We start from the raw sequence: 23,433 nt of genomic DNA, 5'->3' as shown, positions 1-23,433 counted from the left end.
GCGCCCCCGCCGCGGCCGATTGGCGCGCGCGAGCCCCGCCGCCAGCCAATGGGACGCGCCCTTTCACTTGCCGGCGGCGGCGCCGCGGAGCCCCCGCGCGCGCTCGCCGCCAACCTGCTGGGCGCGGGACGCGGCCTGGCGGTGACGTCAGGCCCAGATGTTTCCCCCGGCGCCGCCCCCGCGGGCTCCGGGCGGCTCCGAGGAGCGGGAGCGGGGAAGGCTTATTCGGCTGTCACCACGCGAGGGAAGGGCTGGAGAAACTGCTTTCCTACTTTATGGCCTTCTGGAAAACCGGCGTTAACTCCTACTCCGAGCAACAAGCTGCCACTGCTAGGATTTGCTCTTCGTTTCTTCTCTTCTATTGGACTTCAGATGCTCTTTTGATTTAGGGACAAGCTGGGTGTGATCRTCATGAACAGAGTGCATTCTTCATAGCTGCTCGGTCATCCCTTCTACAAACAGATCTTAAAAAATAAGAGAGGGAAAAATCTGTTTGTATTATTATTATTATTAAGGGAGCAGTGCTTTCTCCCCCCCTTTTTTTGGGATTTCTTTTTAAACTCATGAAAAATGGCAACAGCAGCATACGTGGATCATTTTGCAGCCGAGTGCCTTGTTTCTATGTCCAGTCGTGTGATTATCCATAGCCCCAAAGGGGAGACTGATTCCCAACCTGATGCAGCAATACCGCCTTCATCAAATGGAGAAGATAAGCGTGAAGTCAGAGAGCCTGGAAAAGACAACGGATCGTCGTTATTTGTGGTAGCTAGCATTTTGGCAGATCTGAACCAGCACGTCCCAAACTCACCCGCTCTTCGGACAGAAAAAACAGAGACCTTTGATATCACAGAACAAATACACATTTCTATTGCTCCTAAGGAGTTTGGGGAAGAAAGTGTGTCCTCGGCTGGTAAGCGTGGAGGAGGAAAAGCGGCCACACCTACTACCCTGGCTGCGGTAACGGAGCCAAGCCCCAGACAAAAGAACAAACGCGGGAGAAGCTGGACTGACCCTGGATCACCCCAGAAAAAGCACAAATGCCACTATGTGGGGTGTGAAAAAGTTTATGGCAAATCTTCCCATCTTAAAGCTCATCTAAGGACCCACACAGGTTAGTTACAATCCAGCCAAAGATTTRTTTGTTACAGCTTGGTAATTAAAATGAATGTTAAAATAAAAGGAAAAACAAAAACAAAACGGTATTTGGCCACCATTATGGTCTCATCTCTCAGAAAACAAACTCAGGAAAACCAAATGAAATAAAAAAAAAAAAACCCTCTGGGAATAACCCCGTACTGGGCATAGATTCAAAGCTAATGTTTCTGTTTTTATTGCTTAAAAGTCACAGGGAAGGGAGTGTGGGTCATCTGTGTGGCTCCTACCAAGCTGTAACTGTTAGCTGCTAGCCTCCTTGTTCAGTGCATCGTCTGCTTCCCTTTCAAATGCTTCTCAGCTTCCCCCCATTCACTTTTCCCTACCCTGCACCCCTGTCACTACCTTTATACGAGCTTACTACTTACAATGGAAGCAGYAGTACTCTTAAAATTAAATCTTCTAGAGGCACCTGAATGAGTGTTTCTGTTTCTTTCTTTAGCAGACATTTGCGTGAAGCTAGAGTAGGCAGGATGGCAGTTGAGAGAGACTGAACGTGAGTCACCAGGAGACGTTTATCGTAAGCATAGAGGGAGAGGGACGCGAGCAGCCTCAGAAAGGCTTTTGGCGGCTGGGTGAAACTGACTTCAGGAAAACATCTGAATGCTCTGATACACCTTACGCGATCACTTCTTGAACTCTCATCTGATCACTTTTTTGTTGCTGTTCCGATTTATGAGACACAGAAAAAACAGAAGTCTTGCCAGTTCTGTCAAGTCGTGCACGCTCGTATTGGTAGGACCATCTTGAAACAGGCCCCATGACTTGCCAGCCCTCCTGCCTGTGTGGTGCTGCGGATCAGGATGTCTTTCAGCCCAGAAGTAACACCAAGAAAGCTGGAGACTGATCTCCACTGAAAGCACTGGTCATAGAAGCAGCACAGAGACCAGGGTAGGCAGGCATGAGCTGTTCAACTGAGTAATTTCAGACAACAGAGTATTTTACTAAAATCTGTAGTCCATTTGCTTACAAAGAGATTTAAGAACAAGACCTCAAAGCTGTACCCGACAAATAACTCYGGAGCGGTTCTAGCTCAGAGCTGGCAGCCTCACCCACGCCCACGACAGCGCTTTAGTGCGCCCAGCTTTTCCCGCTGCCTCCCTGAGATAGCGCAAGAGCCCCTCTGAAYTGAGGGTATGTTTTGCTCTCCGTGGGAGAAGAGAGTCCATCAAGCTTGAGCATATGGACGAACAATTCCCTGCATCGCGCAGCCAGGGGAACGGCGCGTTCCTGGCACCCGGGCAGCTTGCCCTGCTTTGCACTGTGCCACCATTTCTGTCCCCCCGAGGTTGACACAGGAAAGGTGCTTCCAGTTGGTCTCCCCTAATGTTCAGCTGTTTTCTCCGGTGTTCTGCTTTCGGTCTTTGCTGTTCTCTTCAAGGCGCACGATAAACTTGGCAATGTCTCTGGGCTCACAAACTGGCTGGAGAGGAGACCACGCAGGGAAACTCCTCTCCTTGATGCAGCCAAGAGGGCTGGGCCGTGCCCGCCCCGCGGGCAGAGGAGAGGAGCAGCGCGGAGCGAGCGAGGGCAGTGCAGCGCGGAGCATCGCTCGCTCGCTGGGGCTGCGGCTGAGCCGAGCAGAGTCATTCGGGGACGCTGGCTTGCCTCCAGGTTCTCTGTGCCTCTGTGCAGAGCGCCTTTTCTCTCCCCCCTCCTTTTTTTTCTTAACCCTTTCCTGTATTTTTTCCAGKTCTATAAGGCTTAGTATCTTACTGCCGTGCCAAACGGCCCTGAGCGAGGAGGAGAGCTAGAGGAGCAGCAGAGAAGGGATGGCTTTGCCCTGGGAGTGGCAGGACCCTYAGAGACTAGAGCTGCTTTGCTTTCTTGCGTCTTCGGTGTCTGTGTGGGAAGCTTTAAACAGAGCTGCCAAGTTTCCCTCCTTGTTGGCAACAGGTCTGTCTCTGTTTGGATTCAGTTTTAAACAGACTTAATGCCTCTTGCTCCTCTCTCAGAATGCTTGGTAAGGTGTTCCCACTTAAAAAAAAAAAAGGAACACAAATTGTGGTAGGCTTGAAAAAGGATTTTAAACCACGCTAGGAGTTAAACTAACAGAACAAGCAATGACTTCCAGGATTGGTAAATGTTTGTTTTTACAAAATGCATAAGGGGTTATGTTGGTTTAGAGCAAGGTCTTGGGGTCTCCTGCTTTCCAGCAGTCAGGGTGTTTGGCAGATACCACATATGCATCAGTCTACCCACCTATCAAATAGAATAACAGCTGCCCACCGCAACAAGCAGTGCTAAAAGTAGCCCAGATGCTTTCATCAGTTTTCCCAGTAACTCCTAAACTTGATTACTAAGAAACAATCCARACATTTTGCTGCAGAGTGAAACTTCTTCCACATGCTGTATGACTAGACCTGCTGGTATTCAGGGGCAAGTAGAAAGCTAAGAACAGCACTTCAGGCTAGAAGATAGCCCTGATAGYGCTAGAGATATATTTGTGTAGTGCAGTTTATGACCTGCTTGAGAAACTTGCTTGTCCTTGTCTGCAGCTGTGCGCAGAAACTAAAGGCCATGCTCTTCATGCTTGCCGAAAGGGCAGACTAAATGCTTGMGGTTACGGTGTCACAAGGAGATACAGAGGCTCTCAAGTACTACTGGGTCAAATCCAGCCCACGCTGGTAGGGACTGAAAGCCAGTACTATCTTCTGGCTGTTTGATGCCCCACGTGAAATCCCTTCTAGTTGTTTTAGCCAGTTTTCAGGGCACAGATGTCCAAGGCAAGGACACTAGTGCAGAGAATGTTAATTATCATCTTYCAAGCAGAAGGAACAAGATGGAACCAGCAGGGAGGCAGCATCTGCCTTTTGTCCTTAAGCCTCACTCAGAGTAGTTTTTTAGAATGAAGTTCTCCACTGGAACCAAGAGCGACCCATAGTTTCTCGTATGTTATACACTAGGATTGAAGCTGTCTCAACCTTGTGACTACTTTATCTTTACTAACTTGAAAACCATAGAGCCAGGCAGAAAACTTTAGTCACCAAAATCTTTGCAATTCTCTCCACCAGCCTTCAAACTTTTCCCCTCCCTGTAGGTTTCTTTTCCCCACCCTCTCACTGGATATCCTGAAGTTTAACATGATCATCAGCCACAAAGCCCTTGAAGTTTTAATGTTTACCAGAAGGTTATATTTAGTGTCAGTGGATAGATTTCAAGTCCATTTTTTTCCAGAGCTTCCTGTGGACCTCAGAAGCTGTGCTGTGATCCACAGATGCAGCATTCTGTTTGTCCCAAGTTATAGTGATTCCATTGATGCAGAAATCTTACTGGCATCCCAGTTTTAAAAATCCTGATTACTCCTGAAAAAGATCCCTAAACTTCCAGATTCCTTTCAGATTCTTGACTGCAGAAAATCAGACAAAGCATTTATATGACTAAGTTCTCCTTCCCCTCAAGCAGATTTTCGGTACAGGCTCACTGAAAAGGTTTGGAAACTCTCTGGAGTGGCTGGAAACCAGTTTGTCTCCTTTGATGCRCCAGTGGGAGGAGAGAGTTAGTGCAGAGTCTAATAGCAGTCTAGCAACCAGAGCTTCATATGTATAGATAAAGAAAGCATAGTCCAAGACCACTATGTTTTATGAGGTTATAGAGAGCTCCAACTCATTGCATTATACTACATCCAAATATGTAGAGAAAAACAGACTGGACTTTGGGCAGGGATCCCAAGAATCCTGTGTATTGCAGCCCCTGAAATCACTGTGACCACCCAAGCTTTTTGCCATCTATCACATTAGTATACCATCATGCATGCAGAGAAAGCACAAAATAAAATCCATTTAATTACAGTAAAATTTCCTTTTGAACCTACTCCTTCTACTCTGTAAGCACCACACCATAACCCATTAGCAACCTTTCAGTACTCAGACCCAAATGTGTTTGCAGAAAATACCATAAGATAAGTAAATGTGGCCACTAGACTCAGCTGCGAGTACTGATGTGATAGAAAGAGAGCCTTACAGTGGAACATAAACCTGTGGGCCAGCTATGTATAAATTAAGCCAGCTTAATGTTGCAGCAGTCCTGCACTGACTGATTGATTGATCAGTGACACTAAGTCAGATAATGACTGAAGAAGGATATGCTTTAGGTATCTGTTAATTTTAGTCTAATCATTATTCATCAAACATCAGCTGAAATGGAACAGGTAGAAAAGATTACTTGACTCATTTCCATTCACTCACCTGATTTCATTTAACTTCTATAAATACTTTTAAGCGCAAGAGTAATGAACCAATATAAAAGTCAACTTTTAATCTGTGTACTATTTCTTCTTAAGTATTGTACCTCATTTTCCCTAAGTAGATTTCTTCTAATGGCTTTGCAACTAGGCTACGTAAAGATTCATAATATATTTGGTATTTGAAGCAAATTTCTGAGAAATAAAGCAATCAGACTCCTCAGTCTGAGGAGTGTGACAACAGCTTAGTGATTAGGCTGGACAAGCTAGAATGATATTTGACCTGTGTTTAGGTTGGGGAAAAAAAMTGGACTCTTTAGAATCATTTAAAAGAATGATTTTCACTTTCAGTTCTAGCAAGCCTGTTTTGCTTTAACTACATTAATTCAGAGTACGGGGGAAAGCATGACTTCAAAGAACGTACGGACAAAGAGCATATGGACAAACTGATTAACTGGGGTAAGGAGAAGCAAGCTCACMTGTCAATGAAAAAAATATATATTAGATTTTAGCACCTCCAATTATCAGAAATTTAGCTAAAGTTTAGCTAAAAACCACAGACTAGAGGCTTAGCTGAGGTTTCCTTTATCGTGCCTGTAGACACACAGCCACTGCAGAGGCATGCACGCACGCACACGTGTGGCAGGGGCATGGTCAGCGGAGAGCCAAACCTTTGCAAGCAAATGCTGCAACAGCAGAAACTTGATCTAACGCCTCCTGTGCTGCCCAGGAGAGCGGGGGAGTGCAGGGCCACAGACTGCCCACGCGCAGAGCAGGCTGAAACGGGTGGGAGCCACTGGTCCAGTCCATGCTCTGAGCTGCCAGCTGGGCTGCTCTGGACACCAGGACCAAACAYGAAGCTGCCCACCTGCAGGACAGGAGTTCGGAGGACACTGGAAGGGCGACAGCCTGTGGCCAGTGCCAGCGTCCTGGAGGCAGGAGCGCGTGCTGGTCAAAGGGGCCCTGGCCCTCTGCGCGTTGCTGGCTTCCCGCGATCGCGGGTCCAGCAGCCGGCCCTGCTGCTGCCGGCAGTGGCAGACGGCAGAAACCGCTGGCTGGCCGTGCGCGCCCAGTCCGCTGCCAGTAGCATGCGCTCAGATCATCAAAAAGCGTCAGGGTGCTTCCAGGTCGCTGGGCCCTGTAGTGCTCTTTTAGTGCTTTCTACCTCCCCTCCTTGCCAAGCGTGTGAAAACCTTTCCGCTATCGTCTTTCTTTGAGACAAGCTCGAACGCTGTAACTTCAGGACAGCTTCCAGTACCCACCTCATGAAACACTTCAAGCTAGCTTTCAGCTTCAGCCCCTATCAGTCTTTCTCAGGGTTAAACAGTTCAGCAGCCTTCTGAAAACTGATATTCTTAAGTGTCATTTAGTAAAATTACATTTTGAAAAACAATATAAAGTTGTAAAGCACTGCTTGTTATACGTGCTCTGAGTCTTTCAATGTAAAGTCTCTGAAATAAGCACAAGGCATGAATTTCTTAGAAAAGTAACAGGGTTTTAAAACTTACTTACATTTCAAATGAAGCTGAAGTCAGGAATCAGGAAAGGCAAAACTATTACTGCTCATTCCCTCTGCCCGACTGATTTAGGGAGTGAGTAAGAGGCCTCAGTCAATTCAGCTGCAGAAGAGTTAGGATTAAATTGATTGCATGGAGTATCCAATTCAGCTGCAGAAGAGTTAGGATTAAATTGATTGCATGGAGTATCCAATTCAGCTGCAGAAGAGTTAGGATTAAATTGATTGCATGGAGTATCCARCTGGCTGACYGCAGTATTAACCACACATTCAGTAGTATTAGCTACTAAATGGAACTAAATCCTCTGATCCTTACACAGCTTTTCTGTGAAAGACTTTCCTTCCCTCCTCCTCACAGTCTCTGCTGAGATATTAATTGTGCAAAAGYCCCTGTGGCCCGAAAGTTGGCCTGTTGTCCAAAATGTGTGTTTGGGGTAGTGTAGAAGCAGCATAGGCATGAACTTGCACTTATCTGGTTACCAAAACCCAACCCAGTGTATACAAAGCACACGCTTAATAAAATCCAACATATTTAGCTATGCATGTCTGTATTTTGCAATGAGAGCTAAGAAACGCCAAAGTTCATGGAACTGAAAAACACTTTGTCCTGCCATTACTGCCCTGCATCTGTTCAAGATCTAATTTTACTACGAATTTGTTCATCTTGGCCCAGTSTATCTTCTGGATATTACTGCTGTACAACCACTTGGTTATAAGGCAGTATAAAAAAATAGATGAAGGAGCATACAAAAAGCAAATAATTCTAGCATATAGAAAATATAATAGAAATTTGTTAGGAATACTGGAGTTATGGTTAAGTTTGCTATTTAAGAGCAAAAAGTGTTTGTAAATTTTTTWAAAAAATCTCTCTAAAAAGATGGTGGAAGTCAGTAACAGTTTTACATCACTTAAGAACAAAACAAAAGATGAGCAAATATTTCAGGAATCTGGTCCATAATGGAAAGTTTCTCTACCAGGCATTTTGTAGAAATAAAGCTTCTGATTACAATTAACAGAGTTGAAGTGTTGTAGCTAACAAGCCTTTAAAGTAAAGCTGTGCTTCTCATTGGCCTAAGTGTGATGGAAAGAGGGCCTGCTACAAAGAAACTGTAGTATCTTTCTTCCTCTTCACCACCCTCTTGGAAATAGTTGTAACCAGCATAGCTAAAGATTCTCTCTCCATGATTTTTCCCCACTCTTCTTCCCTTGGCTTTGTGAATAAGGAGGGAAAAGGAAGATGACAATCTGTTTGAAAGACGAATGAGCGTTGCTTTGTATCTGAGGGGATGCACGTGGCTGGGTTATGTTGCACTGAAATATACTCAGTGTAACAGGAAAGAAAATCTGCAGACAAAATGAATCAGTTTATGACTTCCACAGTTCTTTGTAAATTATATTTTRCTGTAGGCAGTTATTGAGTCTTGCTCTGGCAGTGAGTTGCCAACCAGTATAGTCTGTGATCTCACTTTGGGAGACAGCAGACAGCACAGTGGAGGATAATTAACGGAGATATCCCAACTACGGCACAGTCATTCCAGCCAACACCATTCACAGACTGCAGAGATCAGGGACTGCCTTTTCTACAGGGGGCAAACCCCCTGCGTCTAATGGATCAATGTGCAGAAACACCACAGATTTCTCTTTCCAAAGACCATCTTCCTTTTAACATGGAGGTGGCCACTCTGGTCCAATGTAGTAGGACATATTAATACAATACTACAACTTTACGAAAGTAGCTTTTCAAATAAGTTTTTAATCCTTAGATAACAGTATCCATCAGCTCTGCCAAATCCCCGTCAATGATAGGGATTGCTGTCTCCTCCTCTCTGCTCTCTGCTTCGTATCATTTTCGTGGCACTGTTAGCTAATGAAAAGCACCAAGTACTGCAACATGACTGGGGCCTCTTAAACTAGACAGTTGGAAGTGGTGGAAGCAGATCATCTTTCTGTTGCTTTCTTCACCTCAGACACCCATAGCTGGCCTTTTCCTTCTCACTGGTAAGACCTATGTCTTACATATAGTGCAGAGTAAACTAGAAAAAACTCTTCTAATGACCAGGGCTGTTTGCATCAGAAATTAAACACACCCATAGGAAAAAGCATTCTGAATGCCTTGTAGAGATCTGCAGTAGCACACGCATCGCTCCATCTGTGCAGCACACTGCAAAGTATTTGTGCATAAATAAACCTTTTGCCAAATGAGTCCATTACAAAATAAACTCACACTCAGATTTCATCTGAAAAGAAGGTGCCCTTAACCATTTAAAACTCAAGTACTGCACTGTGTTACTGTCTGGCTGAATGTGGTCAAGGCACGTCCAAGAGCAGAAACCTGGAACTTGTTTATATTGAACATGTGGTTTCTAGTTCTGTYTTATAACTTAAGCAAGTTACAGTTCCCCCCTCCCCCTTCCAGTCGTGGATCAGCTGTTTGGAAGTCAGTGCTGACAGAGCCAAAAATATTTTGTTGTTCAAATGAGGGACAAACTTTGAAGGGTCCTTTTTGTAGTATATGGATAGGTAGACTTTTTGCCGTTGTTACCCTCTTGGCTTTTATTAGGTAAATTCACATGGGCAGGGAGATCATTACCTTGCTGTGTATACTTTAACAATAATTAGACAATGTAGGTTATAAGTGCAGGCGCTGATCTCAGGCACATATGTCCTGTATACAGCAGGTCTTGCAGACTCAGCAGATTTTACAGAGCCTCCACTTGTGTTAAAAGTTTTTAAAAGTTCAGCGTGCCACCTTCATAGCTACTGGTGGAAAAATGACCTCAGAAGCTTTTTTTTTTGCAGCCCTAACATAGAAAGCATTACTAACCAGGAACTTGGCAGAAGTCAAACGGTATTAAAGTGAGCATGTCCTGAAATGACCTCTGGTGCAAGGGAAAGATTTTCTGTAAGCAGTTACAGCATTTTTGTAATGCTGTAAGGAACTGCAGGCAAAATATTTGTGATTGGCTATCTTTTGCCTTTGCAGTCAACGGATCAATAAGCTATCTTAGATTTATTGCACGCTCTGTTTCTACCAGACTGCTTTCTACTTATTCACTGTGAACTGAGTTTCTGGAATAGGGGCACCTGGAAAATTCACATGGGAGAGTGCTGTGTTGCTGCTACACATTTTGCAACCTGAATGTGCGTTGGGCCTGCAGCCAGCCAGAGTAACTGTGGTCAGAGCAGAACGGGCAGGTCAGGGGTGTAGCCTCTGCCACCTTCAACAGCAGTTTTTAAAACTGGTCAAAGGCAGAGGTACAAACGCTAAGCACTTAGCTCCGGCGTGAGACCAGCTACAATACAGCAGCCACGAAGGGTGAACTCAGCCTCTTCAGCTAAATAGCTGTCAGTATTTCCACTACAAGAACTTATCAGTGGAGCCAGCTGAGAAGGAAACATGGCAGCCTAGTCCCTGCTCAGACGTTTCTTGCAAAAAWTTGCTGAACTACTAAGCTGTTCATTAATAGATCAAAGAACAACATGTTTAGTGAATTGGGATAATTAATGAAATTATATGGGTATAAGTCTACATACTAGACTGAAGCGTTAGAGATTCTTCAAAAACCTCACAGTGCTTATTGGCCTCTTCTCCATTCTTAATTTCATGATTTAGGATCTGACAATAGCAAATATGTACAGGGATACTAAAAATCTTATTGAACTACAGAATAATTCTTGTTATGTATTGTGGAGGCTTGCTGAATTTAAATGTGCAATTTCCTTTAATGTCAACAGAAAGAAAGAAAGCATTAATATATGATTGTTTTGATAATTTTTGTTTGTTTTGGCYGTTGATACATTTTGCAAGACCAATGTGAATTGTATGCAGCTTTCTTGTGCACACATGTGAGACGATAACAGGCCTGAAAGCCACTCTAAGTCAATGGAAATTTCCACTTGGCTTGTATATGTAGAGACAAGCAGTGCCAAAAGAATGCTGCTTATTGTATAACAAACCTAGAGTGTATTTGCGAGGTATGATTTTTAAATTCTCAGAATGCAGCTAAAGCAAAACTGATTTTCTTAGGTACCCCAAAGGATTACGTCTCCACCAGGATGTACACTGATATGTTTTTTTCTCCTTTGTGCAGAGCTCTTCAGCATTTGCACCTTCCATTTCCCCAGCTTTCTTCATTCTTAAAAGCAACTGATTTTTTTTGCTAACTTTTTATAAGTATTCTTTCTCAGACCGACAACRTGTACCAAATTTTAGCCCAAAAGTATGTGGACAATTGTGAGCAATCAAAAAGACAAAGACTTGGGAATTTAGCAATGATCCTACATAGTGTTGTTAGCATAAGTACACCCGTAAGACACAGACAACAAAGCTCATCTTTGCAAAAAACTGCTGAGAAGACACAGAATTTGGTCATCAGACAAATTCTATATCATGAGTTCAATAGATCGTATATTATGGTTCTAATAGATTCGGTCATTCACTTTGAACTGTATGACGTGAGAGAGGTGAGATTATCTCTAGCTAAACACTTACCTCATTATCTCTAGCTAAACACTTACCTCTTTTAAAAAAATCTGTTACTGCTCTTATTAAGGAAATGTAAGACCTTATTTTTAAAGCACAGAATTTTGTGTTTCATTTGGAAAGAAACCTCTTCCCCTCCTCAGCATCTGTGCATTTAATAAGCATGGCATTGATAATATACATAAAATTGTTTTTGTATACAGTTAAAGATATTTTATGGTGATAACTACCTCTGAATCTGATTCTCTTCCTCCTTGATATACTAGTGAGGCTTACTAGGGCGACTAGGACTGTTGCTGCCAGACAGATTAATTCAGCATATTGCTCRAATTGTGGCACCTGCTCCCTAGGGGGAGGGGGAATTCCTCCTCTCCCCCAGGACCTCCAGCTCTTCACTGAGCTGCAGATCAGCTGATCTTGCTGCAAAGATAAGCTCAGGAATGGGAGCAGGTATGACTATGCGCATCTGCCAGGGTTTGCTGAGAATCTGAAAGAGCAACTTTAAGAAGTGAAATGTCTCAGCCCCTAACAGTGAGTTGTAACAGATGCTACTGAAGGTATTTTAGAGGCCAGTACTGTTTTCTGTTTCATTGTTCGTCAAACTTCACAGGAAGAAATCACGTACCGTGAACACTCTGTGTTAGCCTGTTGCGGGGGAGGATGTCTCTAAATCAAGCTGAGGAAGGGAGTGGAGGGCACCTTTAAAAGAACAGCATGTAAAACCGCAAGTTGGGATTATTGCTCAGTACTGTGACCATCTGGGAAACTCTGATAAGAGTGAATACTGTACAAGCATGTAAAAAGCACAGGTCTTTCTACTTCATCTTCTGTACCATCTTTTCTGGGTAATTCATATTAAGATAGAACTATTTATTTTCTAACTTCTGTTTGTTCAGCTTTTATATATAGTATTTGGACTCATGATTTTTCAGTCAGCCTCTTCTATGGTATAGACCACAAGGAATCTGTAAAATGCTCAAGTCCAGAGAATAACTCAATAAAACTTTGATATTCACATCATAAAAAATGTTTAAGATAATGTTCAAATAATAGAAAACAGTAGATAAGTATCGTAGCCGCTCTGTACTCCTGATGGAATGACTTATGAAAGGCCTGTGGAAGCACAGGTATTCTAATGGGAACATAACCAAATAGTATGGGACCACAGTGCTACTCACCATGCATTCCCCTCGGTTACGTTTCACGAGTTTGTTAGCATCTCATGTGCAAGTGGGTTCATGTATCACTTCATCCACGCCAAGARACTCTTTGACCATTTTTCTCCACTTCTGTTTCGAGCTGGAGTGAATTTTGTTGTGTTGGCACTTCCTYTCAGTCAGCGGAACAGTATCATCAATGGCATCGTCTCAGTGACCAAATCCGACGTGATTTAACCCAGTATCTGTTGGAACTTGGAGTTTAGGAGAAGTGGAAATCTAACTTATGGGGAGCTATTTTAATTAATAAATGTCACTGGTGACTTTTAGAGGATGAGCTGGTTGGACAGGCTGCAGTGTCATCTTTCCTGTGGTCAATGAAGTAAGCGAARGTTGTGCAACAAGCACAAACGCTTTACCATGAACCTCTTCCCAGACTTACCCCACTGGGAAGCGTACGGATGAAATGTGTTTAGCAACATGGTTGTCAGACACCTTATTGTTTAATGTGATAATCTATGGAGCTCTCATTACATAAGCCAGAGACAAAATGGTAATGAGAAACAGCTTCTAGACGCTGCTTATCAAAACACAGATGTTCAGCAGCAGCATCTTCTCAGCAAAGTTTCGGGAGGCCCCACAGGGTGCTCATGCTACGTTCGAGGGAGAGATGAGCATCTTGTCGTTGCGTTTCTTACAGCAGCTTCTGCATACGGAAGTGACCGACATGTCTAGTAAGCAGCAGGGACACAGCAAACCTGCTGTTCCTCTCCGAGGGTGAGCTCTCACCTGATTCATACCACAGGGTCCTAGACAGGGAAGAACTATTATTTTTCAGAGACTTTGTCACTAGCATTGTTTGTTGATGAAGAGCCATGTGGAACTGACCTGTTTTCTGTGCACTTCTGTACGTGAAATTTTTTGAGCAGTGCTGCCTCTAGAGAAAATAGTGTCACTGACCTTATCAACAGCAAATCATCTGTGTAACGATATGCTATTTTAAACTTGGATGTTGGACTTGATATTTCTTTTATTTTTTTCTGTCATTTAAAATGAGATTTTAGCAGGTCAATATTAATTCTTCAAAGTGTTAGGGCTCTGTAAAATAAACAATAAAAGTCATAGTTCGGCTCTTCAAATAAATATATAACTGGGTAAAATAATGATTTTAGCAGCCCTCCTGCCCAGGTTAACACCAACTCTTATGTAAAAGAACGCTTCTCCCTCTTTTCTGTCATCTTTGACCTTTGTCTTCTTACACACTGTTTGAAGGAATATAATTTAATTTCTGTGTGCAATATACTCTTCTCTTTTGAATGTACAAATCACTGAACTTTTTTTTTCATTAACTATTTAATAGGTTACAGAAAAAAAGGTCTGAGAGAATAATGTCTGGATAATGTTTGATGCTTATAATGAGTTATTGCACTTTCTACAGCTGCACTTTCTGAGGATACGTCGTCAATAACCTGCTTTGTGCTGCTRTACTCGACCTTTCTTGGTGAATTACAAGCTTGGCATTTTTCACAATGTTGTCAGCATACAATACCTGTGCTGAGCTTCTATCTGTATGTTTTCTAAAGCTTTTCTCCTTCAATTAGCTCTAGTTTGCRAGGCAGTTCGTGGGGATTCACCATTCCAGGATCTCAGCAGTTGTTTTGGGTCTCTTATGCACACTTTCTCCCGTGTGAGTTTTTCAGAGTTGGATGTGGTCACTTGTGGTAATTGATGGCAATYGATTTTGCTGTTTCTTGAGAATGTTTCTTGGACTTMAAATCTAGAGAACACTATATATTTCTGTATTATATGTCTACGTTATAAACTGGATATGATYGCTGCTGTTTGTAGTAGGTCCTGTAGGTCAACAAAATACTCTTAACTCATTTGGTACAAGCTATGTTTGTCTAGTGTTAGTAAGAAAATTGTTGGCTTACGATTTTAGATGAATTGCTGTTAGAAAGGCGGGGAACTGACGTGATATATTTGACATTTTTTTTTCTTGGAATGCTTTGGAGGGACTGATTTGCAAATCTTCATTTGCAAAGAAATTGAAGCAAATTATCACTTACTGTCTTCTCAGTGAAGTAGTCAGAGAGAGGCTACAGCAGTCGCACAGGTGTTGCACGAGCTGGAGGTTCTGCGGTGCTGCCTTTGCGAAGCAGCAGTTGGGCTACCATGGTTTTCAGTTGAGTCCTAGTTTGTTGCAGTTTCAAGGACAAATTGGTAAGAACATCTGTAACCTCCAATGCACAGTTGAGTTTTCACTTCGAAACATTTATACAATAGAGAAAATCAAAGGTGGTCTCATTTCCAAGTTAAGCTTGTGCTTGACTCTTCTCGTTATAAAGCACAGTTACAGCTCGATACTGCCTGGACAGAACTCCGCAGACACAGCAACAGTCAGTGAAGGAACAGCTCTGACCCCTCCTGCTTGTGGGTTACATGCACTTTCCTAGCGTCCAGTCCCTTCTCCCATATACCAAGGCATGAAAACAGGACTTAGCTGCCTTACTCAGAATGGTGAATTTATTTTCCTACAGCACTTAGAGCCTKTAGTGACTGTGCAGAGAAGTTAAAAAGGTGACTTGCACCCAAATGTGCAAGCAGACAGCACTTCACAGTACAGAGTTTGTGTGTCTTCTGCACAAAATGGTAAACATGTATCTCTCTGTGCGTAGGGTATTGTATATCATTTTTCCTGAGATTTTTTTATTTKTCTATTATTTACAAAGAGTAACAGTACTAAATTTGAACTGTAGAGAGTATTCTTTCAGAAGAAAGTAGAAACAAATTTCAAAGAATTGGCTGAAGTTCAAGATCAAAGTACTCTCTGCATCGTGTCTTTCGTAGGAAAAGTAAACTGCTATTTGGCACCGTCAAGCTGCAACTGCAGTTGTCAGAATAGCTCCGTTCCCCAAAGCTAACTCAGGATACAACACAGCTCATGAAGCTGCAATTCTTGCTTTCTTTGGTTTTACTTACAGTTTGTTGTAATAGAACCTCCTGATTAACAAAGCTGATGAACCTTGCAGCTCTGCGTACTGCAATTCTCGAATCCCATCTTGCGCCCACGCATGGCTGGCCGAGTTGTGCTCCATCGGAGGTAGGCGTACAGACAGGAAGGCAGCTTCAAAACATTTTGTAGTTCCCAGACATCAGAACTACATTYGCCAAGAGTCCAAGTGGAAGTAAGAACAGCTGGGGACTTGTGTGACCTTTTCCAAAGGAAGAGTTACTGTGTCCTTCGCACAGGCTTTTTGAGGCAGCGACTTACATAGCGGGGATAAATAGCATGTTAGAATTTCCTAGTAATAGTTTAAAATAATCTGCATTTTCTGTTGCACTTCACAGGATTTTTCCATCACAGAAATTTTCTCTTGAATATCTCCAGTAACAACAAAATCCTGTGTTTTGCAGAATATTTCATTAGCCCCTTTGGCTTTAGGCACGCAAAGTGTGATCAACTTGTTGCATACACAGGGAACAGGTACCATATCTCAGAAAGGTAGAAAGGCCAGCAAGTTTCCTCTCCTCACTCAGGTCAACAGGCGTAGTAGAGCATAGGCCAGTTTGCTTCTTAAATGAGAAAGTGTACCTGAGCATGAATAAACATGCCTGGGGCACTAATAATTTATGTTTTGGCAAGTAATAGGGATCTCTCTAATTTGTCTGCCTGTTACAGTGGCTGCATCTTTATATGGTATGTGTGGTCTGTAGAACACCAAACTGCTAAGAAGTCACTCACACACTGAAGTGGTTTACCCATCGAGAAGCTTTTATAGTGCTTTTAGAGAAAATGATGGTACCCCAGCAGCCCTTCTAGCATGATTCCCTATGTGTAAGCCACATTTTGTATTGAGACATAACTGGTTTTAATGATAGACTGTTCTGTAAAGGCAAACAATGAAGACATAAACAAGGCTTACAAGGGAGAACAGTTATGTTTGATAAAGAAGCCATGCTTGTATATTAATTTGATAAATTTTGAAATAGGAAAGATGTTCCTTCCAATACTGCTTTGAGAAATAGAATCCAGTTGAATGGATTCTAAATGTGAGTATACAATTAGTTACTTCAAAAGTAAAGAGAAGTGTTTTCAAAGTTATGCATAACAACACACCATTGACAAGGCTGTCTTTGAAACATGTCCATCTTCCACTTCATGTCTTAGCATGTCAGTTATGTCTCACATCCAGAGTCATACTCAGATAATTGGCTCCCGGCTTGTCCTCCTCCACAACTACATGTTTCATTCATTAATTTCCAGCGTTCACCATGGCCTCTCTCCTACGCTGTGACCCCGCCTGTCAGACACAGCTGGTGAGGCCAGTCTGTGATCCTGCAACAAGCTCTTCTGCAAAATGATCGTAACACATGCAGAGGTTATGGAAACATGCTGCACCTGGGTGTTACACTTAGAGTAACGGTRCTTGAGCAGCGCCACTCCACTGCTGCAGTCCAACAAAGCAGCTGGTCTTCTTTYGCAAGACGTGGCCCCCTCCACATGGCTTGTTGATGCCCAAGGTCTTGCAGGCTTAGGGAGAAGTTGCTTGGCAAGTCTATCTAAGGAGGAAGTCTAAGGGAATCTCATAGCAACATCTCATGAATAAGCATTTATTTCTATTTTGTATAGAGTATGACCAAGGTGGTCATGCATGATTTTAGAAACAGCTCGAGACATTGGATGGGAGCCTAGTTTTCAGAGAACTGGGTGTACATTTTAAGTTTTCTCCAGTGATTAAAAATTTAAGACAGCCAAAATTAAAGGACAATCAGAGCAGTGATGATTGCTGAAAACCTCTCTTTTATTTTCTTATATTTTTTTCTTTTTATTCTCTTATATGCGAGAAAGACATCTAGATGTGTGTATGCCTAAACACGTTTGTAGTTTTAAAGAACTAAGGCATATAAAAGAATGAAAAGCAAATTGGAATGAGAAAGGAGCAGGTAACTTTTTTTTTTTTTTTCCATTTCATGTGGCTGTGAGAGAAAGCTGGGTGGTCTTGAGAAGAAACTCGTTAAAGGAGACTGCTAGATGAGGAGATGGAAAATACAGAAAATATTGTCAGAACTGGCTATATAAATGCAGCTCTTGAACTGAATGTTGAACCAGAAACATTGTTTTTTCTAAAAAGCTGACCTACTCTAAAAGTGAGCAYATCAGAATATGACAAACTGTTTTCATAGAATCTGATTCCTGTATAAAAACAAAAACCTGAATCCTGGTTTAAATGGCAAGTGTGGCTTTATAATCTGGACAGAACATTTTCTAAAGTGAATGTGATGGATTTATGACATGCCTTGAATGGCAGCTGCTTGGTGTCAGGCAGTCAGAACACAGACCTACAGTTTGATTATCAGCCCATAAAACTACTTCCCAAGGCTGCCCCTTCCCTGTAGCTGGATGCTCCATATGGTCATTGGCTGATGCTGCTCATAAACTGCTTCAGTACAACCTCGCTCTCCAGCACGATAATCCATCCAGAATCAGAATAAAAATAAAGGGAAATTCCCACTCCCTCTCTCCTCCATACAGTAGTAATAAACTCGCAGTACCAGACTGTGTCACTGCTGTAAAGCATCTGCTGTGCTTATAAACCCTGACATCCCACATTTTTTGTGTGCTGTGTTGCCATGAAGTTATTGATTAAACAACTGTAAAGTACACAAAGAGACATTTTACAGTTGCAGCTAACTTAACTAACCTCTGCTTGCTTGGCTTCTGGCAAAGTGACATCTCTTCCTGTCCCCAGATTCTGGGAGGTGCCATGCACATAAAATGTCATAACTTACCCTGAATGTCTATTTGTGGCAAAGTACATGGACTTCAGTAGGAGGCAGATCATACTGAACATCTTCCAGAATTCAGATAAATGAAGCAAAGGTCTCAACTGTAAGCAAAGAATCCTCTGGTCTGTTGTTTTGCATAGCAGAACAGCTTTTCATTGAAATTTCATAACAATTGTTCTTACAAGCCCTTTTCTATTTTTAATAGAATAGAATAATAAAAATGTTACAGATACGTCATCACAATGATCAGAGAAAAGACAGATCCGTGGGGCCATGTGATTCTTCCTTTGCAATTATTCAGACTGTTGCTGGTTAACAGCTCCCGGAGCCAAATTTTCACAATTTCAGCATGGATTCACTCACAATTCACACCAGATGCATATAACTTGTCATTAGCTATTCAGCTACTCTCCAACTTAAAACATTTCAGTTGCCATATSAGAGAGTAGAAACATTACTACACAAACTTTTGATGAAATCACTATCAAAATTATTTGTGCGGTGGATTCAATTCAATGACAGCATTGTTTAAACTGCTACGAAGGTAGTTTCTGTTTCATTGCATAGACAGGGATGGCCTATGGGGTTTCAATTTGCTTTCAAGCATTCTTGCAGTACAAGTATCTTCAGGTTGGAGGCTTTAGGTTTGGTCTAACTTCTAAGCTCCTACCTCCCACAGTGATCAGAACGTAGATACATTACAACCTAAGGCCATCTAAGCTAACTAGAATTTTCCAACTTCAGTCCAACAGTAGATAACAGCATGTTCAGGTAGAGAGAGAAGAACCTTGGGCTGTTATAAACAGCAAGGAGAAACCTGTGTCCCACTCAGGTCACTGAAGGAAGACAGGTCATCATACTGATCAGTAAGGGACCACAGTTCTCCCTGGAGATACGTTGGCAAGAGAACCTCCAAAGATGCAGCTGAGACGCTGAAAAATGACTGCATTGCATTTTTGGTACCCTCCAGGAGTACCTACTGGTTAGTTCTGCTACCCATGTAATTTTTACTGTGTAAAGTCTACGCAACTAAGAATGAACACCTTGATGGTTACTCTGTCAGCTCTGCTGGTACATAATCCTAGGCTTCAAGAGGTGATAGCACATACTGGAAGAAGAGAGGGAATTGTCCTTCTATGGTGAGCATACAGTCTTTTTTTCCAGTGTAATGATGGGCTGGAGGAAGAGATGGTGCCAAAGAGCATAACACTGTGGTGCTCCTGTGGAGCTGCTAACAGGCAGATGCCTGATTCCGGGCTGTTTGGCGCTTTCAGAGCGGGCTAGGTGACAGGCGGAACAGTTTTAGGGCAGCAGGGCAAAGATCCAGGCAGCAGCTTGTAATGGAGACCCTGTGTTTCTGTTGGTACCTTGACTACATGTTCCCTGTAGATACATTTGGTGTAGTTGTGCCAGCTGTGGGGAGGATTTTTTTTTCCCCCTCCTGGAGGATGAAGAATCAAAGCTGGGGAGTTTCCTTCCTTGGCTTCAGTTGCTGTCTGCATAACATTTTAATTAATCACCTTATTTACTCTAACAGCGAGYGGTGCAGCCCAAATCATCAGCTTGTAGCACACAACCAGTCAGTGTGCTGGCGTGTATTATGTACTTGGGACAAAAGAAACATGAGACTATAAATGACTAAACAGTATCTAAATCCAGCACATATGTTCATTAGGGTCYATAGTAATACTTGACTTTTCAAATTTTACACGGATTCACTTGTAGAAGCACTGTTTTTTTAACCACTCACGTTTGGAAAGCCCTTCTCTAGTCCCTTATCACTTCAAGAGGCTTAAATTGGCTTATTAACATTTTTGAAAAAGAAGAACAAAACCCCACATACCTTCATTAATGTAGCAGGGGCTAACACCATAACAGCTCAGGCTTCCCTGACCTATTTTGAAGATGTAAGCTTTGGATACAAGGAATGAAGAGAGCCTCTTGCTCAACAGGGTTTTGGCACAAGGCAAGAATTCTAGGCTGAAATTCCTTTGCTGTGATGATGCCACATGTCAGATTTGCTGATCAGCACTTACAGTTTTTGGCTTTGTAACCCCAATTCTTATGAAGTATTTTTATTAAAAGTATAATTGATCCATAGAAAAACATAAAAATCCCCCTCTTTTAGTTTTATCATGCAGTAATACCCAGATGTGTTTAGAGGCTCTACTTGTGGTGCTTCTTTCTGTTATTTTCTATTCACACTAGCAACTGTAATAGTCAGTCCCCTTCCTTGCATTCACAGAACTGAGTAGAACAACAAGTCAGAGAAGTACAATGATTAAAGAGTACTATACTAGGCCCCAGAGGTCCTTTCTTTGCTSAGAGTATGATATTTCAATGTGGTTTGGAAATGATACATAGCTAAGGCACACCCTCCTCTCCTCAGAATTCATCACTTCATCATTTCAGCATAATGAAATTTAATTATCTTTCATTTAAGTGCAAAAGTCAAAGGGTTAGTTATCGATCTCCATCCTTAGAACAAGGCACAAGAGGGACAAATCAAACYGAAGATGCTGGCCATTTAAGGTAGCGGCATTTCAGCTGTTTTATTAAACTCTGAAATGGTCTAGGATTTTGTGCCTCAAAGATACGGAGATCCAGTAAGAGTTCTATGTTTACCGAACAGAAATTACATACAGCAATTGCAGGGCCTTAACTCTGAGGGAAAACCCAACAGCTAGGTTGCATTGTTTTAGAATATAAGCTCTTTGGCGCTGAGGGTGTCTTTTTACATTTTTCAGATGCTGCATTTATACTAGGATGCTGCAAAAGTCTATATAAACAGAGGCACGACACTTAATGGAGCATGACTGAGAGCAGTTATTGCTATGGGGAGACAGGGTCCGGACTGGTCTGAACACTCACCTGCACACGGAGGTTTCCTCTGTGAGGGTAGGCAGTTTCTGACCTCATGGGTCTCGCACCTCAGCTGTCCCTCATGTCTTCGATTAGAGGTCTCTGCTTTGCTCATGTCTCAGAACACTAGAGGAGGAGAGGGCAATGGTCAGTGTTACGCAACACAATCAAGATAAAATCATCAGAAGAGACACATAAAATGGGAACAATGCATCTATGTGGAACTGTAAGATGTATATCTTAAGTTTGAAATTGTATGCATTGTAAACGCCACCTCTTATAATCATATAACACTGTTACTAGCAAGGAGTTTCTTCTGGCTGTTGGATTCCCAGCTTTATAAGAGGTAGCTGAAGTTTTGCTTCTTCACAATTGTACAGACTGAGTGGTACTGCAATACAGATAGTGCACTTAAAATGTACATACTCCCAATGCAGTCACAAAACAGACTACAGCAAGCATGACGGAGAAGAGTTGGGGAAAAATATTATGTATGTAGATTTGGACAAGGCCAGRTAGAAGATATAATAATAATGCAGTTGTTATCATTGAGATGTCCATTGGTTTTGCTAGCCATCGAGACCCCAGAAAGAATTCCTCTTACTGAGTTTGGAAATGATCAGCAACTCCCTCGGAAATGCTTTCCTAAGAACTTCAGAAAAGGGAAGTAAAGGTGGCAGGGAAGATGCCACACCTAAAGCCCAGCTTTGTGAGGCATCCTGGCCTTGAGGCGTGCAAAGCGCGGCACTGCTTCGGACCAGGGAACGGAGCAGAGGGAAACTAGCGGAGAGCAGCACCCTGGAAAGGCATCCTTCCTCCTGCCGCCCAGCAAGGCTTGCAAAGCCAAGTAGCATTTACAGCAGCTAATCGGAGTGCACTAAGGATGTAGTATAAATGGTAGAAGTAGTACTAAGATCTGAGTTTAAACTTACCGTCTTTGCTCAGGAAGAGCTTCCAGTGAGACTGATACGGTTTATGGTTGTTCTGGAAGCRGCCAGGAGCGCACGGGGCAGGCACTGAGGCTGGCTTCCCTGCGAGGCCGCAGGCTCGCCTGCAGCAACCCCCTTTCTATGCTCTTTCTCGCTCTGCTCCTCTCCCATCCCTTTTAACCATGCCCCACTTCATCCTAGTGAGGACGAGGAAGAGCGCAATGGTGACATCTGTCTGACACTGTCCTTTACCACCATCTGTTCCCTCTCTTCTGCTCAGTAACTGACCTTATTTACGACCTCAGACACAGRACAGCTGTGGCTAGAGAAAAGCTAGCTAAAGAAATACCTGTCTTTTAAATGAGAACTTTCACTAGCAAGCCTAGGCACAAAGCAGGTGAAGACGTGAGTTAYGCAGCCACTGGCTCCTCGGAGAGGCAGGAATATAGCCTCACTGCCTGAGCGAGAAACAGCCTGGCAGCGCAGGCAAGGCGGGCTGACCCGGGGAGAGCAGAGGCAGCCTCGCTGGGGCACGCGGTCGCGCAGGGCTGCCCTGACTGTGCTGAGTAGTTCACGTAAGGTATATCATTTCAATAGGGAAAGGCTGCTGACATGTAATCTTGCTGTTTGCCAGCTGGTTAGCRTATTCAAAGGCATCACACCTGCATTTTACTCTTGGTAATAATTTACAAAGACAAGAAAGGAGAGCAGAGGATCATGCACAAGGCATTGGGCATTTTCATAGCAGTATGCATAGGAAGAGATTATTCAGAGCTGTTTTGCTAAATCTCACTGCTTTAGATACCACAGAAATATCGTTTCTTTACGTGGCCACCAGCAGTTCTGTGATGGGAAGCTGGGGAAGACAGCAAAGATGAGCACTGTGCTTGTCTCCCTTCGTGGCTTTCCATGGCATTAGAGTGAATATTGCCAGTAAGTGAAGACAGCCCGTGACACTTGGCTAGACRAACGCTGGAGAATCTCTAAGCCGTGGGAGTGTTTTGGAAATTCTGCATGTCTCTGTTCCCTCAGTTTCACTTTCTCAGCCCTTACTTTCAGAGTTGTCTTTTTGATGGCTTTTCTACCCCACTAGGCTCTACTGATGCATCAAATGGAGTTGTCAGATGCACACATTTCTCACTGAAGTGGGAAGCATATGGCAGGCCACATTAATTATTCAGAAAGTTATAAAAGCACCTTTGGTTCAATGCTTTATTCCACTGAATTCAGTCTGTTAGCKAAAGCAGCTTCAGATGCTTCTGCTACTTCTAGAGAGGATGTTTCAGCAATTTGTGCCTATATATTTATGATGCTGCTACCGACTTCAACTGTCTACAAAAACATCTGTCATTCCCATCATC

The 23,433-nt window shown here is 42.9% G+C and overlaps 1 protein-coding gene and 1 long non-coding RNA gene across 2 annotated transcripts in view; one reads left to right on the top strand and one right to left on the bottom strand.

The window, feature by feature from the left end:
• The first annotated feature begins 204 nt into the window (after positions 1 to 204).
• KLF13 (KLF transcription factor 13) overlaps positions 205 to 23,433 on the top strand; it is a 32,909-nt gene continuing 9,680 nt past the window's right edge. Inside the window, exon 1 of the mRNA XM_085303303.1 lies at positions 205 to 1,111. Coding sequence (XP_085159429.1) covers positions 571 to 1,111 — 541 coding nt within the window. The 5' untranslated portion in view covers positions 205 to 570. The remainder of the gene's footprint in view (positions 1,112 to 23,433) is intronic.
• On the bottom strand, positions 18,277 to 22,332 carry LOC146596592 (uncharacterized). The gene is made up of 3 exons (XR_014895622.1): positions 22,076 to 22,332; positions 21,153 to 21,269; positions 18,277 to 18,382 (listed from the first exon to the last, which is right to left on the bottom strand). It is a non-coding gene; the product is annotated as an uncharacterized LOC146596592 (long non-coding RNA).

This window comes from Rhea americana, unplaced genomic scaffold (genome assembly GCF_003343005.1).
Source record: "Rhea americana isolate MKP2758 unplaced genomic scaffold, rheAme1 scaffold_2, whole genome shotgun sequence".
Lineage (NCBI taxonomy): Eukaryota > Metazoa > Chordata > Aves > Rheiformes > Rheidae > Rhea > Rhea americana.
The sequence above is the reverse complement of the archived record's forward strand: the minus strand, read 5'-3'. Positions and strand labels throughout refer to the sequence as shown.